The sequence below is a fragment of the Osmia lignaria genome, chromosome 3 (assembly GCF_051020975.1).
Source record: "Osmia lignaria lignaria isolate PbOS001 chromosome 3, iyOsmLign1, whole genome shotgun sequence".
Taxonomy (NCBI): Eukaryota; Metazoa; Arthropoda; class Insecta; order Hymenoptera; family Megachilidae; genus Osmia; species Osmia lignaria.
In genome coordinates, this window is record NC_135034.1 from 6,459,873 (window position 1) to 6,475,480 (window position 15,608).

The 15,608-nt window shown below is 35.6% G+C and overlaps 5 protein-coding genes across 5 annotated transcripts; 3 read left to right on the forward strand and 2 right to left on the reverse strand.

Annotated features, from left to right (window-relative positions):
• The first annotated feature begins 2,529 nt into the window (after positions 1–2,529).
• On the forward strand, positions 2,530–4,605 carry Sin1 (SAPK-interacting protein 1). The gene is made up of 7 exons (XM_034326178.2): positions 2,530–2,764; positions 2,844–2,984; positions 3,117–3,388; positions 3,464–3,633; positions 3,713–4,009; positions 4,076–4,317; positions 4,403–4,605. The coding sequence occupies exons 1-7, from the start codon at positions 2,692–2,694 to the stop codon at positions 4,603–4,605; spliced, it is 1,398 nt and encodes a 465-aa protein (XP_034182069.2). The 5' UTR covers positions 2,530–2,691.
• On the reverse strand, positions 4,403–5,630 carry LOC117605178 (uncharacterized). The gene is made up of 2 exons (XM_034326180.2): positions 5,497–5,630; positions 4,403–5,407 (listed from the first exon to the last, which is right to left on the reverse strand). Exons 1-2 carry the CDS (start codon positions 5,618–5,620, stop codon positions 4,980–4,982), a joined length of 552 nt encoding a protein of 183 aa, XP_034182071.1. The 5' UTR covers positions 5,621–5,630; the 3' UTR covers positions 4,403–4,979.
• Positions 5,631–6,149: 519 nt separating this feature from the next.
• On the forward strand, positions 6,150–7,433 carry LOC117605177 (thymidylate kinase). The gene is made up of 3 exons (XM_034326179.2): positions 6,150–6,285; positions 6,422–6,581; positions 6,639–7,433. Exons 1-3 carry the CDS (start codon positions 6,156–6,158, stop codon positions 6,985–6,987), a joined length of 639 nt encoding a protein of 212 aa, XP_034182070.2. The 5' UTR covers positions 6,150–6,155; the 3' UTR covers positions 6,988–7,433.
• A 153-nt stretch (positions 7,434–7,586) lies between these two features.
• Positions 7,587–10,114, reverse strand: LOC117605174 (uncharacterized). Its single transcript, XM_034326177.2, has 2 exons — positions 9,867–10,114; positions 7,587–9,753 (listed from the first exon to the last, which is right to left on the reverse strand). The coding sequence occupies exons 1-2, from the start codon at positions 9,997–9,999 to the stop codon at positions 7,835–7,837; spliced, it is 2,052 nt and encodes a 683-aa protein (XP_034182068.2). The 5' UTR covers positions 10,000–10,114; the 3' UTR covers positions 7,587–7,834.
• Positions 10,115–12,384: 2,270 nt separating this feature from the next.
• LOC117605268 (uncharacterized) lies at positions 12,385–14,580 on the forward strand. The gene is made up of 6 exons (XM_034326390.2): positions 12,385–12,786; positions 12,880–13,281; positions 13,347–13,604; positions 13,665–13,730; positions 13,919–14,011; positions 14,527–14,580. Exons 1-6 carry the CDS (start codon positions 12,412–12,414, stop codon positions 14,578–14,580), a joined length of 1,248 nt encoding a protein of 415 aa, XP_034182281.1. The 5' UTR covers positions 12,385–12,411.
• Positions 14,581–15,608: the final 1,028 nt, after the last annotated feature.

Genomic DNA, 15,608 nt, shown 5'->3' on the forward strand with positions numbered 1-15,608 from the left:
GCAACGCCCAAAACTCCTCTTCAGTGATGCTTTGACTCTAATCCCGGATATATCGAACAATAAAAAAAAAATTAAAAATAAAAATAGTAACGCGACCGAGAATAATTTCCGGCGAACAATTATAAAGACTCTACTTTCATGATGGAAAAAGAAAAATCAGAGCCGCGATGCTCTAGAAAATATTTTATTATACGCAGCAAACACTGACTCTACTTTCGCGTGATTCCTAACTATACAAACGCAACTCTATTCAGGGCCAGTTCACCCTTGAAAAAATCAAAACATTGGAAATATCTTCGTACAAACACTGACTCTACCGACCGCATTGCGCGCGGCCACAACAATTCCTGAAAGAAAAACTTAGTGAACAGGGATGGGCTGGGTGGAAATATACAAAACAACATTCTTCTTTTTGAGCTTTCGTAACGGAAATACTGTTAATTAATGGCCTGTAAATGAAAATATCTATGTTCGTGAAATATATTCGACGAGCACAAATATTGTTAAAGCTGAATATTGATCCTAGATTGAAATGAAATGTTTTAAATAATTGTTGATAATTATTTCAATGAATATTACATCGATAGAAAATCATTTTGTAATAAGGATAATAGACTATTGTATTAAAGCAGAGGATTTTTGTTGTTAAGATTATAAGCATACTACAAATTGTTGGAAATTCTATTACGGCATGATTTATAAATTATCTAATTCTTTTCAATAAGCAAAGTCTAATAATTAACCTAGCTTAAACAGCATATGATTTAAAAACGTGATTCTATTGTATTTTAATTTAAACTTGCATCGAAAATTGGATATTATAATATAATTACTACCATTTAACAAAAACAGATTGTTTAAAATAATTAATAATTGCAGGAGAAAATTAATCATTTGCAGTAGAATACGAATTATTTCAATTTAGTTCTAGTTTAAAACAAATGTATTAAAATACTGGACGAAATTATTCAGTAAAATGAAAAATTAATTATTCATTTTCTATGAATTGGTTAAAGAAAAAAAATGTCTATAATCTTTTCTTTCTTGTCTTTGGTAGCAAGTAATTATCAAAAATACGTACAATTAACAACGACTCAATAAAAAATAAGTAATAATAAATGTTAATAATTGATTAGAATAAATTAAAACAATAAATTCTTACGAAATTCTATTTCAAACCCATATTAGGTGCCATGGCGTCCTTTTAATATTCATCAAATATCTGTAACAAATAAGAAATACCAATTTATGTAAATAAAATTTAATCAACAATAATAAAATTATTACTAATAAACGATCGAACTATAATTTATGCAAATTATTTTAATAGGTAGAATGGGCACCTACTACTTATGCGGAAGGATGCTCTCAACACGTCTTTTCACTTCGACGTTCGCGAGAGAAATGGCGAGACCTTCCTTCCTGCCGAAGACCGATCAGCTCCGTTCGGTATTATTCGGTAATGTTCGTCCCCAGCCGAACCGAAATCGGTAGACGAACAGATCTCATAATATTACGATGCTCAAGAGAGAACGTTATTAAATATCAAACAGTAAATTGTGTGAAAGAATATTAAAAACGTTCAATATTGGTTAGGAAATTAACGATATAAAAGGGAAAGTAATTCAAATTCTGCTGTTCCAACCTCATTGTACAATCGCAGCAAGAGCACAAATTTTCAACTCTTGTATTTTTGAAGAAAATGCCGAATTAATGTCAAAAATCAAGAATCTAAACTTCTCGTCGATGATTTTTTCTGTTTTTTGTACTTTTAACACCCGATCGGCAATTTAATTTAGTATTTGAAGATAATTTAATCTTACCTGTTGCAGACACATGCCAAACGAACGAAGCTTCGAAGAGAACTGTTGCACTCCACCACACTCCGCGCAACGCACCCTTTAACGATGAATCTGATTGGTCCAAATAGAAGGACGCCATAATGGATGACCAATCACAGGCATTGGTAGAAACTTCGAATTGCTTTGAAACTTTAACATTAAAAGCATGGAAAGATTCGTTGAAAATTATTAACGCCATATTGAAATAACGTCAAGAGTACTTTTTTCACTTTAAAGCACCGAAATAATAAAAAAGATAGAAAAACACATAAGATATTAATGGTATTTAATAAATTATCACCATAAAAGCAAAATAAATGAGAAATATGTTATTTTAATTCGTATCTATATCGACAAAATACGGTATAAATTTTCAGCTTACGCATTTCTGAAGACAATGTGGAAATGATGTCAGAAGTCATGACTCCGGTCTTCTCTTCAACTTTGTCTTCTGTTTTTTGTATTGTTGATACCTAATACACAATTTAATATAATGTTTTAATACTATTTAATGCGATGCAAGCGTTGAGACTGTTTCACATATACGAGCTGCGAATAATTGCGCGGGCGAACATACTAGCGTACGAAGGAATACTAGCGCCGTTTATCGAAAAGAAGCGGAAGCTTCACGAAAACATACTGTCTGCTGCTTTCCGATAGCTGGCACTAGTATTCCTCTGTTTCCATGAGTTCAAGACCAAGACCCCTCGGAAAACAAAGCCATGTTCAACATTATTGGATCTATAGCTATTGCGTCAAGTAATTTTAATTTAGGAAAACAGACTAGACAGTAGTAAACAGAAGTTTTAATAATAATTTGTTAGAATTTGAAAATACTTGAATCTAACAAATGGCACTTTATGACAATGATCACTGGTTGTTATCACATATTAGAGATAGTTTTCTATCCACTGATAATACAGGTACAGGACAATACTGCTTTGGTTAAACGTTTAAGGATATTTAAAGAACTATAATGTACCACTTTATGTTTTTATAAAGGTCAGTGCGAAATGGTAATGCTTGGAGAAGATATCCCAAAACAATTAAAATCAAACGGTACATTGCAATGTTATCCTGGAATGGAAGAAAGTGATGACGAAGATTTAGATGCACTTGCAGAATCTTATGATATACAAATGGGTACATTTGTTTAACTTTTTTCTAGTAGGACATAGTCTTGCTTCAATTTGCATTTATAAATATAGATACAATTAAAGAATTATTTGATATGAATATAGACATTTTAGATCTATGATTTTACCCTTACTACAGATATGGAATATAGTCATAGAGAACGTTCTAACACTGCCCAAAGATTAGAGAAAATGGATCTTGAAAGAAAAAAGGCAGCTAAAGTCAATGTGAAATGGAAAAATAATCCTATCATACCTATTACTCAACAGTCAGAATTGTTTCAAAGAAAAGATTTTCGTAAAAAGACTGATCAAACCAATAAAAGATATTCTCTTTTATCTGAACAGCTTGAAAAATGTCCACATGTACCAATAAATCCTTTCATAGAATATGCTAAATTTGATGGCAGTGTATGTATCAGTATGCTTTTTAAACCATGATGAAACTGCTGATTAATAATATTGCTTGTATAAATTCTATTACAGGCACAAGTAGATATTCCTATAAGAAAATATAGGATATTTATGTGTATGTTACCTAAAGAACAAAGAATGTATCCTCTTCATATAATTGTAATAACTACTGCAAAAGTACTAGAATTCATTGGATTGATTTGCTACAAATATGCAAATGAACATCCAGATCATCTTCTAAAGTGTGAATTACTTATAAATTATAACTGTTATTGGCCCAACCTGTTAGCAAGAAAGATATTGGTACTTTAATATTTTCAGAGAAGATATCACAAGATATGGATTATATTTCACTGAAGATGATGGAGAAGTTGATTGGGATTTACCTTGTTTAGATCCAAAAGAAACAATATCGAAATTTGAATTTACAACGCTAGGTCTCACTGAAATGAAACCCAGCGATAGAGCACGACACAATATGATTAGTTCTGTAGAAACAAAGGATGAAGATGAATTTTCGGAACTTCATAATAAAGAACAAGAAGAAGTTGCAGAGGATTTAGCGAAAATGGAAGGTCATACAACTGCTATGGAAGCTCCATTATACCAATCTTACAGGTATCTCGTATTGATTGATTTGTATGTAATAATTTATCATTAAAAAGTATTAAATATTTTATATAGGGTATACATAATTAACAAAGTCAGAACGAAGACTGAAATTTATCTCGGAATATCGGGTGAAAAAATCGAGATCAATCCAATAATAACAGGAAAAGGTGCAGGACGTTTTTGGAATAGACAACGGGCAGTTAGTTATCAGATAGATAATATTGCCTGGTGTGAAATAACGGAAACAAAGGGATCAAAAACAATTTTTACATTAGTTTATACCCCACATTCTTCCATTTCCGATAACATTTTGTGTTAGTACTTAATCTTTTCATAATTTTATTAGTATATCTAGATATGTTGTTTAATAATCTTAACAATTATATTTTATTCTTATAGTATCATCTGGACAAATGCACTCTTTACATCAGTCAGCATCATTTAAAAATCACGAATTTGAGGCAGATTCTATAACAGCTGAGGAAATTGTCAGAAAAATAAATCATATATTGGAATTACATTCTAGTACATCAAGAAAAGAATATTTATCTCAAAAAGAACGGAAAGCGGCAAGACGAAAAAGTTTTCACTTGCACAGATGACAACTCTATTGGTTTCTTTACTCCATTTTAAATTATTTGAAGTATTAATTACATTAACACAATAAGAATTAAAGCAAATATTTGCTCCAATACAAACACAACCTTATTGTCCTTTTAACTGGTCGTATTGTAAGTTCATTATACCAAAGAACTTGCAATTTAAGTACTTAAGAACTGTAATGTTAATACTTGTTTTCTAATTTATTTTTTTTTTTATAATGTATATATACGAACATATAAGGTATAAATTGATTTTATACAAAATCAAAAATCTGTTTTAATATCAATTATAATCAGCAATAATAAACTTAAAGAATAGAAATAATTAACTTTACCTTAAAAAGTATTTTCATACAGTACGATATTCAGACTTATCATTCTGATATTTCAATAATTTTGTCTGTAAGCTTCTGCAATCTTTCTTCCATTTGGAAAATAAATTTTTCGTTTAATTTATGGACGATACTACGTAATTCTGATACTTTTAAAGTCACATCTGATATTTTTTTGTGATTTTTACAAATTTCTTGAAAGTTCGGTCGAGCCATAACAAAAGCTTTTTCAGACTCTGTTAAAACATTCAAATCTACAACTTGTCCTTGATTTTCTATGCATAACTTTTGCTTTGTCAGAATTTTCCGTTGAGCCTTTCTTTGCTTCAAAGTTTCTATCCATTCTTTTCTCTCATTTTTCAGATTAATTATATACTTTTCTAAATTAAAGGGTTCTTCTGCTGTTGTATGTGCACATTCCGCTGCATCTTGGATACCGGCAGACTTTTCATTTTCCGTAAATGAAGTACCTTCGAGATAAGAGAAATGCTGAATTGCAACAACATATTCCCTAAAAATATATATTTATTGCTACGTACCCTTGGATTAAGCGACTAACCTTTACATTCATCAGATGGAATTACATGGGTGTGGAAAATAGAAGACCGACGTTTATGAACAATTTTCGTGTAATTTGAGTCTTTTTCTAGCTTTGAAGCGTCCGATAAATTCAAACTGTCCATTGTGCTAATGCAACATACATAAAGGTAACTTATGTACAAACCAGTGACTAAAGTGTTTTAGCACAGCCTACTAAATATTTCATCTATGGCGGTCTTTTTAAGATACATGTTTATCAAACAATTATTCTAATAATTTTTCGGTCTTGTGCTGATTTCTAAAAAATAGAATCAAAGAGAGTCAAAATTATTTTTTCAGTTGTGAATGCAAGATGTGTTAAAAGAGAGATTAGTAAAACCAACACGACCGTCATGTAAGCTTAACCTCGCCTGCGGGTATCTGAACCTCCCAACATCATGATCCCTCGAGACTAAAGACAGTGACTATTTACGTAGTCGTTGTTAAAGGCATGCCCAGTCTTTTTTATATCTGTAATCACTGTATTTACTAAACATTTCGATCAACAGACGTGGTTTTAAATACTTGCGTGTCTCCACACGTCTCTGGTTTGACTAGGTGGTATTTAACATATCTTAACGGCCGTTAGTTTTGTATGTACATTAATCAACGAATAAGTAGTTTTATGAAATAGATAAAATGCCGGTAGGACGTGGTGCTTTAATAGTTTTCGAAGGATGCGACAGAGCAGGAAAATCTACTCAAGTAAAAATGTTAATAGAAGCTTTGAAGAAGCGAAGCATTCCTACAGAAGCGCGAGCTTTTCCAGGTAATTTTTGAATTTAGAGTAATTTTCTTTTTTAAATACATATTTGAATATTCTTCTTCTAAATTGAATGTAATCTCACAAAATAAAATAGCGAAAAAATTTAATTTTATTGACTTAAACTTGCATTTTTTTGCAGATAGAACCACTCCTATTGGAACATTGATAAATAATTTCTTATCTAAGAAACAAGAATTTTCTCCTGAAACAGCACATTTGTTATTTTCTGCAAACAGATGGGAATGTAAAGAAGATATTTTAAATAGCTTATACAATGGTACTACTGTTGTCATTGATAGGTGAGTGGGAAAATACTTCTTATAAATGTCAAAGTTAATTGTACATGTTTTTTACAGATATGCAGCTTCAGGTGCTGCTTATACATCAGCCATAAGTGGCAGATGTTTAAATTTTTGTAAAACACCTGATAAAGGATTACCTTCTCCAGATCTTGTTATACTACTTAAGATTTCAGAGGAATCTCAATCTACACGTAGTAACTGGGGTAATGAACGTTATGAATATAGCAAGCTTCAACAGAGTGTTGCTATAAACTATGAAAAACTGATAGAGCAATCATGGAGTGTTATAGATGCTAATCAAGAAAAATCAACAATACATTCTCAAGTACTGCAACAGGTACTAGATACTATAGAAAAAGTTAAAAGTTTACCCATAGAAAAGTTATATACATCACAAAATTGAAAATATTTAACTGTGTGTAATATAGTTCACAATTTCTACATTATATTTCGAATTATTTTTAGAATTTACTATATTCAGTTTAAAAATCAACTACTTAAAGTAATGAAAATCTTAAACTATCTTGTTTCCATATCAAATACATTTGTACTGCTCAGAGATATCAAACTATGTTTCTATCTTAAAGGAAAAATGTATTTTCTTTGAGGAAATGTAAATTTTTCGTGAACGTTAATGCTCAGAAGCAAAAGTATGATCTATCTACTGAATCAGAAAGTGCACTTTACGCGGTCGTGTTCACGCATACAAGAATACGTATCATGATGTAAAATCATAGAAATGAAATATGCACGCAACGTTTTATATTATGTGCTTTTATTCTTCTATACTTAGAATTTAATGTACCATTGTATCCTGCTACAAGCAATAATACATACTTTATTACAGTAGTTCGTATTCTTTAATGACCTGTGATTATAATTAAGGATTTAGGAAATTAACTACCACATTCGATCAACAGCAGAAGTACGAGTATTATAAATTATTATGGTGCTACAGCGATACCTCATAAATCATTTAACATCATTTGCATATGGTAGATTACCATACTACTCAATAGCAACAGCAGGTGTCGCGCACATTACAAGCTTGCAAATGCAATACCTCCAACAAAGGAAAGGATTGTGATGTTGAGGAGAGATATACGTATCACATCCATGAAAGTAAAAGGATTCGATGAGAATTTTCGTCCATCTTACATCATCAAACATCACAAGTTCTGGCATTACTTTTCTCAACAAAATTTTGATACACAGGTGATCGAACTTGACGTCAATTAAAAAATATCTAATCAATCTCTTGGAGAAAAGGATGGTTTCGCATTGAAAATACCTGATTCAACAGTGTTATCATCGTGCCGTATTCCCATAGAGCAATTTGTATTCTGTGAGCCAAAAACAAAGTTAGTCTCAAACTGTTTCGACCAATTGTGATCCATTTTCGACTTTTTCTCGCTCGGTTCGTCAACAGAGGAATCGTCCTCGACAGATTTCTCTCTTTTCTTATTTAAATTAAAAACCTCTTGACGAACAATGGACTCCTCATCATTCGGATTCAATTTCGCCTGACTTTTCTCACCTGAGTTTTCTATATGCAAGTCAAGTGAACACTGCTGCTGGATAGACTCTGTTTCTTCTCTAGCACTTTGTGCAATCTCTGACAAAGAAATCACATCGTTCGAGGAGGTAGATGGCTGATTCCCTTTCTCCGAGAACTGTAAATTCGTGGAAATCTCATCTGTATTCTCTTTCATCTTCGTACATGTTGTTCTCGGTTGTTCACTCGTGTAATCCATTTTTCCCTGGTTTTCAAAGGATTTCAAGCGTCCCATGTTATCGGTCTGTAAACTAATTTCATGAATGGACGCATGAATGCTATCGATTAGCTTCTTAGCGTATTCAGCATTCACCAACGATGTTAGAGTCAAAGCTTTCTTTAGAACCGCCTGCAGCGATTCTCTGATGCCATCCGTTTCCGTCTGCTGTCTTTGAGGCTGCTCCTCATCCTGTTCAAACGTCTTCCCGTATATCGATCTCGAACTAGTTACGTTAGAATCTCCAGGTACAAAAGGGCTCTCCTCGCAAGCTCCCTTCTCAGAGAATCTCGTCTCCCCGTGAGCTCTTTTACGAGATTTCCTTTCGATCTCTGCGTTCTTGTTTAAGAAACTAGTTGCACTGCGATGCTTGTCTTTCAAGATTCTGTTTAATTTCTTCTCTATGTGATTTCTAAGCTCCGAAGGCATTTGATAGCCTCGATCGAACTGAGGGGATAACTCGCGTTCGTTTACTAAATTCAACTTATTTCCTTTAATTCTGATCACGTTTTTGTTGATTGCGCGAAGATTGTAGCCGGGATTTCGACTGTGTTTCCCACCGTTCGGTTGCACGTTTGAAAGTTCGTCGTCGAACGTGACAAATCTTTTAAAAGAAATTCCTACTTTCAAACTGTCCCAGGAATCGCACTCGATTTGCAAAATGCAATCGTCGGTTCTGAAATGGGTCTTTTGGAAGCTGAAGATTATGATCTCACGGGGTATCGTCTCCCATGCTTCGATCAACGATTGCAGGACGTCGCGGAGATTCCATTCTTCGTTGCATTGCTTCAGTCGTTCCACGTATCTTCGTCTAAAGATCATCTTAATATAATGAAAAACGTGTTTCCGCAGGGGTCGTAAAAGCGGCGGGAAATCTTCGGGAAGGTAAATGAGCTTCAAATTACTCGGTGCGAAATCTTTCAACGCGTGCGCTCGATTTCTTCGCAGAAACATCAATATCTTTCGATTGCAATTAAACATTCGCTCGTTCACGTTCGTCAACCACTTCCTGAATAATTCGTCCTCGATGTAGGAGTCTTCGCTGTTACAATAAACGTGTTCCTTTACCCTTATCTTCGAAGGATACGTTCCGCAGATCAATAGCGGCAATTTAGTGGTCCCCGATGAATTGCACCCCATCAGTATCGTTACTCGATTTCTTCGTGTCTCGCTTAAAGTCTCCTCCGACACGATCCTCAATGGTAGAACGTCCGTGTACATCGTCAACTCGTCCACGTGAAATAGATCGTTATGTTTGTATTTAATTATGGTGGATCTCATCAGATCGATCCAATCGCGATAGTTGGCGAACGTAGGACCTCTGCGATCCTGTAGATCGACGGAGAAACCGTGTCCCCTTAAGAAAGTGTTTAACCATTTTTCTGAACATTTGAAGTCTAAAGTGCAATGGAAAACAAAGCAAAAGATGTTAACAAATTTTCGAGGATTCCTCGAGAAGGACCTCTCTGCGCCAGGATTCAAAGAAACTTTCGTCAAAGAGATTACATACCATCGAGACCATGCGTTCTCGCGAATTCAAGAGCCTTTTCTCGTAGCATACGTTTGTCAAGATAACTATTCGTCGCATGCGTTTTACACGTCCATTTTAACAATTCTTCTTTGATTGCATTCATCTTAAACATTCCCGAAGGATCTCTGATCTTTTTTGTATGACATTGAATGAGAGCGCAAAGTTTTTTTGTGCTGGAAAGACGGTTAAAAGTTTTATTAATTGCTGGACTCACTGACGATTTTCGATTGTCGATCAAACATCGCGTTATCTCGATTACGTGACGGCTCGACGCCGTTTTCAAAGAGGTCAAACATTTCGAGTAAATATATCAATTATTAAAGCACCGTCGAAACGTACTGTTCAACTTTAGTTACTTAAACGTTTTATCGACATTTCACGGACGGTTCTGGTATCGTTCTCCCTTACTTTCTTTCAATTTTTCAGCAATTTTCCAGCAGGAAATTTGATCATTTCGTGAAACGTGTATTTCGCGTAACACAATTGGTAACGAGGATCGCAACGAAGTTATAGCGGAAATTTATGCAAAAATATCTTCATCTAGCGTAGAGGCAATTTTCCATGGTAGTAGGGTAAAAAGGGGTTTTATTTTCACCCGGATATGCTCGGTAGAAGTGGCGTACGTTGACCGCTCGATGAATATCATTCATCCTACGCGGCGCGCCAAGTTAAATTGCATTTCTCCGGGGCGTCGTCCTGACGAGACACTTGCCATCGTAAATTTTCATCCAGTATACAGCAGCACGCTTTATATCACACCTTTTCTCTCTCCTTACCCTTTTTCTGTTCTCCTTTCTCTACGAATCATCGATCGACCCTACTCTTAACCTTTTAATTATGAAAGGACTCCTGTAATAGCCACTTGGAAATTCATGTACAGAACAGGAAGAAAGTAATGGGCATCGTTATAACATAGATAATCCTCTACGAAATAAAGATTTTTATTCGACCTGTAAATCATCCGGTAGAAAAAAAAAAAAGGACAGAAAAATGTAAGGAATATGCACGAACGTTATAATCCAGGAAAGAGTTTTATCACTCGTGAAAAGATCTGATTAATGGACGCTCGCAATTCCACGCCATTAGTAATATTCCTATGAAGTGTATTTCTGATGCAGACATACGACTGAAAATCACTCTTCGATGTATTTTTTTATTTTAGAATCATCTAAGAAGAAAAAAAATACAGTTGACATTGAACGATAGCGAAACGGTAAATAGAATCATTACCATCAAGTATTCGCGTATCGAACGGTTGTTTTTTTATCAACTCCGTAAGTAACGAGCAAACATATGACAGTTAACAGCTTGAGATTGTTTGCGATGACTGCATCGAGAAAACAAATCAACACTGAACGAGGCACAATTTGAAACTCTGAAGTAACAATTATGGTAGGGGTGGGCAAATAGCGGCCCGCCGAGACAGTCAGGAAAATCCACCTGGAACCGAGATTTCCTTTGTGCGATCTATTTTGTTTAATTTATATTTATTGATTATTATCATTGTTAACTAATGAATGAAATAATTTTCAAAAGTGCGGCCCTCCGTTAACTTCAGCTTCCACAAACTGGCCCCCGAGACAAAATAATTGCCCACCCCTGAATTAAGGGTATACGGAGCTAAATAAAAAAATTGTCTAAACTAAAGGTGCCCATGGGTTAAGGTGAAAATGACACTTTCCTGGTCTATCCACCCTTTTGTTCTTACTGCTTGATTGATAACGAGCGCATATTTGCCTTGTTATTCCTTCGACTGTTCAATTATTCATAGTCTAATGACAATCAGAAAACTGTCACGTCCTAACGCGACCAACTGCAAATGTATGCCCACGTACGTCTGTTTACCCTGGTGGCTTTCATTCCGCTTTATCACGGCCGATAGAAAACCACGAACCACTGAATCCTCGCTGTTATTTATGTGGTTGCTCGGAGACATTCGATTCCACTTATTGCGACGACGTTGAAAATGATCGTCGCCTCGCAGTTGGTCTTCAACCCTTCCGCCGCATCCTCTTGAAGAAGCAGATCCTTCGTAACGTCAGGTATACTTCTTCAATTTTCTGATAAATTGGATCGTGATAAAAGGAGAAGACCTCTGCCACAAATATATCTTTTTGCTAATTTTTCGAAAATTTCGAGTGGAATAAACGTGAACAGCCTTTTTGTGTATCGAATACCCTTTACAAAGTAACGATAGGAAAATGAAACGATATATCATCGCGAAAACGAATTCACACACTTGAAATGGCTTTTATGGATTCTTTGTGATAAACCGTGCCAAAAATTTCCTCTTTTTATGGTGAAACTAATATTTCAAATCGATAGCACTCGTGCTGGGAAACAATGACTAATAGCCAGTTCGTTTTGCACTTACAATTTATCCTCCTCTGTTTCAAACTTTTCAGTCGATCTTCGATAATTATCAAAGAACAACCCTTTCTTTTTATTTGTTAAATTGGAGAAACGTTTCGATATATTTGTTCGTTTAGAATTCCAGTCTAACACCGTCTAGCTAATCGAAAGCATGAACATTTTTGAGAAAGAGTTTGCTCATCATCCCAGAAGAGACGTTTGTCCAAGAAGTATTATACGTGTGAAACCACTCGATGAAGAAACCGAATCGATGGAAGTAACCGATGAAAAAAAGAACACCGGAAAGAAGTATCGGGGGCCGGAGTCGGCATTGTACACAGCGATTTACCCTTCAGTTTGCATAACAAAAGTATTTGGTTTGGCGCCGTACGATTTCAAAGACGATCAAATGGTACCCTCGAACATCTGCCTTGTATTTTCCATCGCTTTCATGACTATTTACTGTTACATCATGTATATCGTGTATTTGAGATTCACCACTCTTAAAAGAGAGAACCCTGTTTTCGGTGTTGTGGAAACTACAAAGGTAATTATCCTGAGATCAATGACGAGCCGCCACTGCCTGAGATAATGTGCCCTTTGAAACGATAAATTGGAAACCGTCTATATTTTATCGTAGGTAATTGTGAATTACATGGTGGCTATGTACGAGCTTATTTCAACCATAATTACTAGAAAAGCGTTCATTCGAATCTGGAACAATCTGCAAAATTTCGATGAAAAGCTCAGTCAGCTCGGCTACCCGCGCAACGAGACGAAAACCGAGATCGTGTGTTGGGCTTTTTTGATCGGTCAAACCATTGTTTGGACCATCGTGAATCAGAGTGGTATGTACGCGTTCACGGAGACCTGGTTGTTCAACATTAGCTACATGTGTATATACGTCGGTACCGCGGTGTCCGTCTACAAATTCTTCGGAATGGTGACTTTTATTGGGCAACGATTCTGTCAGCTGAATCAGATAGCCAGAGAAAATTTACCGCCTAGAGTTGGATACAAGAGCAGCACCGTTAGTAGAAAGGTGAAACCCTTGATTTATCTGAATTAATATCGGAACAATAATCTTTATGTATTTATTTAAGAAAGACCGTCCAAGATCTTCATGGTGAATTGATGTCATTCGGCGAGGCATTGGATTCTCTCTACACTTGGCCACTATTATTCTGGCTTATTAACTTAAGCGTGCACAGCGTAAGTAATCTCTACTTCTTCATCGACTGGTTGATCCTGACTCCTTGGACCGATACAACCTGGCTTCTATTATCCAACGTCTGGTCTTGGTTGATCGCATTCATAATACAGCTTTTGGCTGTGCATATTAGCTGCGATTACGCGACAACAGAGGTAAATACCTGACTCTTCTGAAAGTAATCGATAAAGATTTCTACACCTAATGAATTCTAGGCTAACAGTATGGGTGCGATCCTAGTCGAATGGGACTCGAGAATGATTAGAAGATTTCCATACGACGTGAGTATTTTGTCATGAGACAATTTTTCAATTCTTCAGAATTTCTATCGTTAATTGGAAATGAAAGTATTGATAAACTGATCTATATATCACCTATCTTTGATGTGAGATCAGGAAATTCTGCACCTAGTGCAGAAAACTTTGTTTCTAATTAATATAACTGTTCAATCGAGTTTCGCTCTTTGTAGGACACGGTTCGTTCTTCGTTACACTTTTTGAACAGACGTCTTCGTTTCTCCGCGGGCGGTCTTTTCGACGTGAATTTGTCGCTTCTGTGCTCGGTAAGTTAATTTTGTACCATTTTCAAGGAGAAGAAGACTAATCGTAAATGCTCGCAATAAGACGTTGTTTCTTTTTCTTCTTTTTTCGCTTTGTACACGAGATAGCTCAAAGAAGAGCCGGCTTCGCTTCGGTGCTTCCATTCCCCCGTTATTACCCACCATTTTCCACGTAAAGCGTAAGATTAATTTGATTCCTCTTAATAAGCACGATTTTGAAACGTGACTTTAGTTACCGCAAATTGCATCCTCGAAAAGTCTTCAGGATCCTGCAATCCGCTTCACAATTTGTCGAAGCTCTCGTTTCGACGTCGAAACGAGTTTGCAGGAGTTCTGTAACTTTAGAGTTTGACGTTTTTATACCGGATGTTCCCATCTATCCTTTAACACATTCGAAACCACCGTCTTATTACCGGAACGAACTTCCTCTTACAACTTACGGACTTCGAAACAACATGAATTCTAAGTTTTACAAGACGCACAGCAATAAAATTTACAAAGTTTTTATCCGTTTGCAGATTGTTGGGGTGCTGTCGTCGTATCTGATAATCCTTCTACAGTTCCCGGCTTAAACGTCGAAACGCCAAATAGAAGCAACAATTAGGGATTTAATGAAAGTTCTTCCATTATTCATTTACAATCATTCTATAGTTGCAATGATTAGTAGAGATAGCAATAAACGCGAGAAGAAAGAAATACCAGATGTTAAATAAATATTGGACATTAAATTCAGGGCTGGCCCTGGGCCTAGGCAGACTAGGCGGTCGCCCAGGGCCCTCATAAGACGATTTTGCGTCTAAGAATGCAAGAAGAATGCAAATCTAAATTAGTTATACAAGCTTTAATGTTAATTTTATAAATTTTATTTGAGCTTCTTTTTTTATGTCATATATGCGAAAGGGGCCCTTTTTCGGACCCCCGAAATCCTAGGGCCGGTCCTGATCAGATTTCAACTTATTGTTAGTAATAAATTCAGAAAAGAGAACTGTATAATGCATTATGGATGCATCTCTCACCGAACAGTATCCGTCTGTCTGACCATATCTCCTTCAAACTACTTTTCTATCCGTAAGTAGTACGTCCAGGCTTTTCACGCATCAGCCAACTTATATGCGCCGGTATTTGCATAGGAATTGCACTCGTTACCGACAGGTTATCAGATTTCAGTGCAAAATTTTCAATAGCGTTTATCCGTGTTAAATTTAAACAAACGCAAGAAGCAGGGACAAGGAAGATATTTAAAAAATCATTGACAGCGAAGGTGGTCAGCATGGACGGGTTGCAGCAATTTTCTAGGCCATCAGCCTGGAAAATTGCTTTTCTTCCGTCGTTCTGGCGGTCTTCTTTTCTTCTCCGTTACGCAGTTACCAAACGTTGTGCACCAAATTCTTGCTTGTACACGATCAAACTTTATTGGCCCATTAAAGTCACCGTACCATTCGCATCAGCTTGTATTAAACCATTTATGCCAACTACTCGTTCATTTCTCAAACACTTTCCTGAAAATCATGTTTTATCAGGAGCTTTTTAAACGTCAATTTCTATCTGAAAATTCCCTACTACATTCGAGGCGATTGAATGCACGTTAAATCCATCAGCG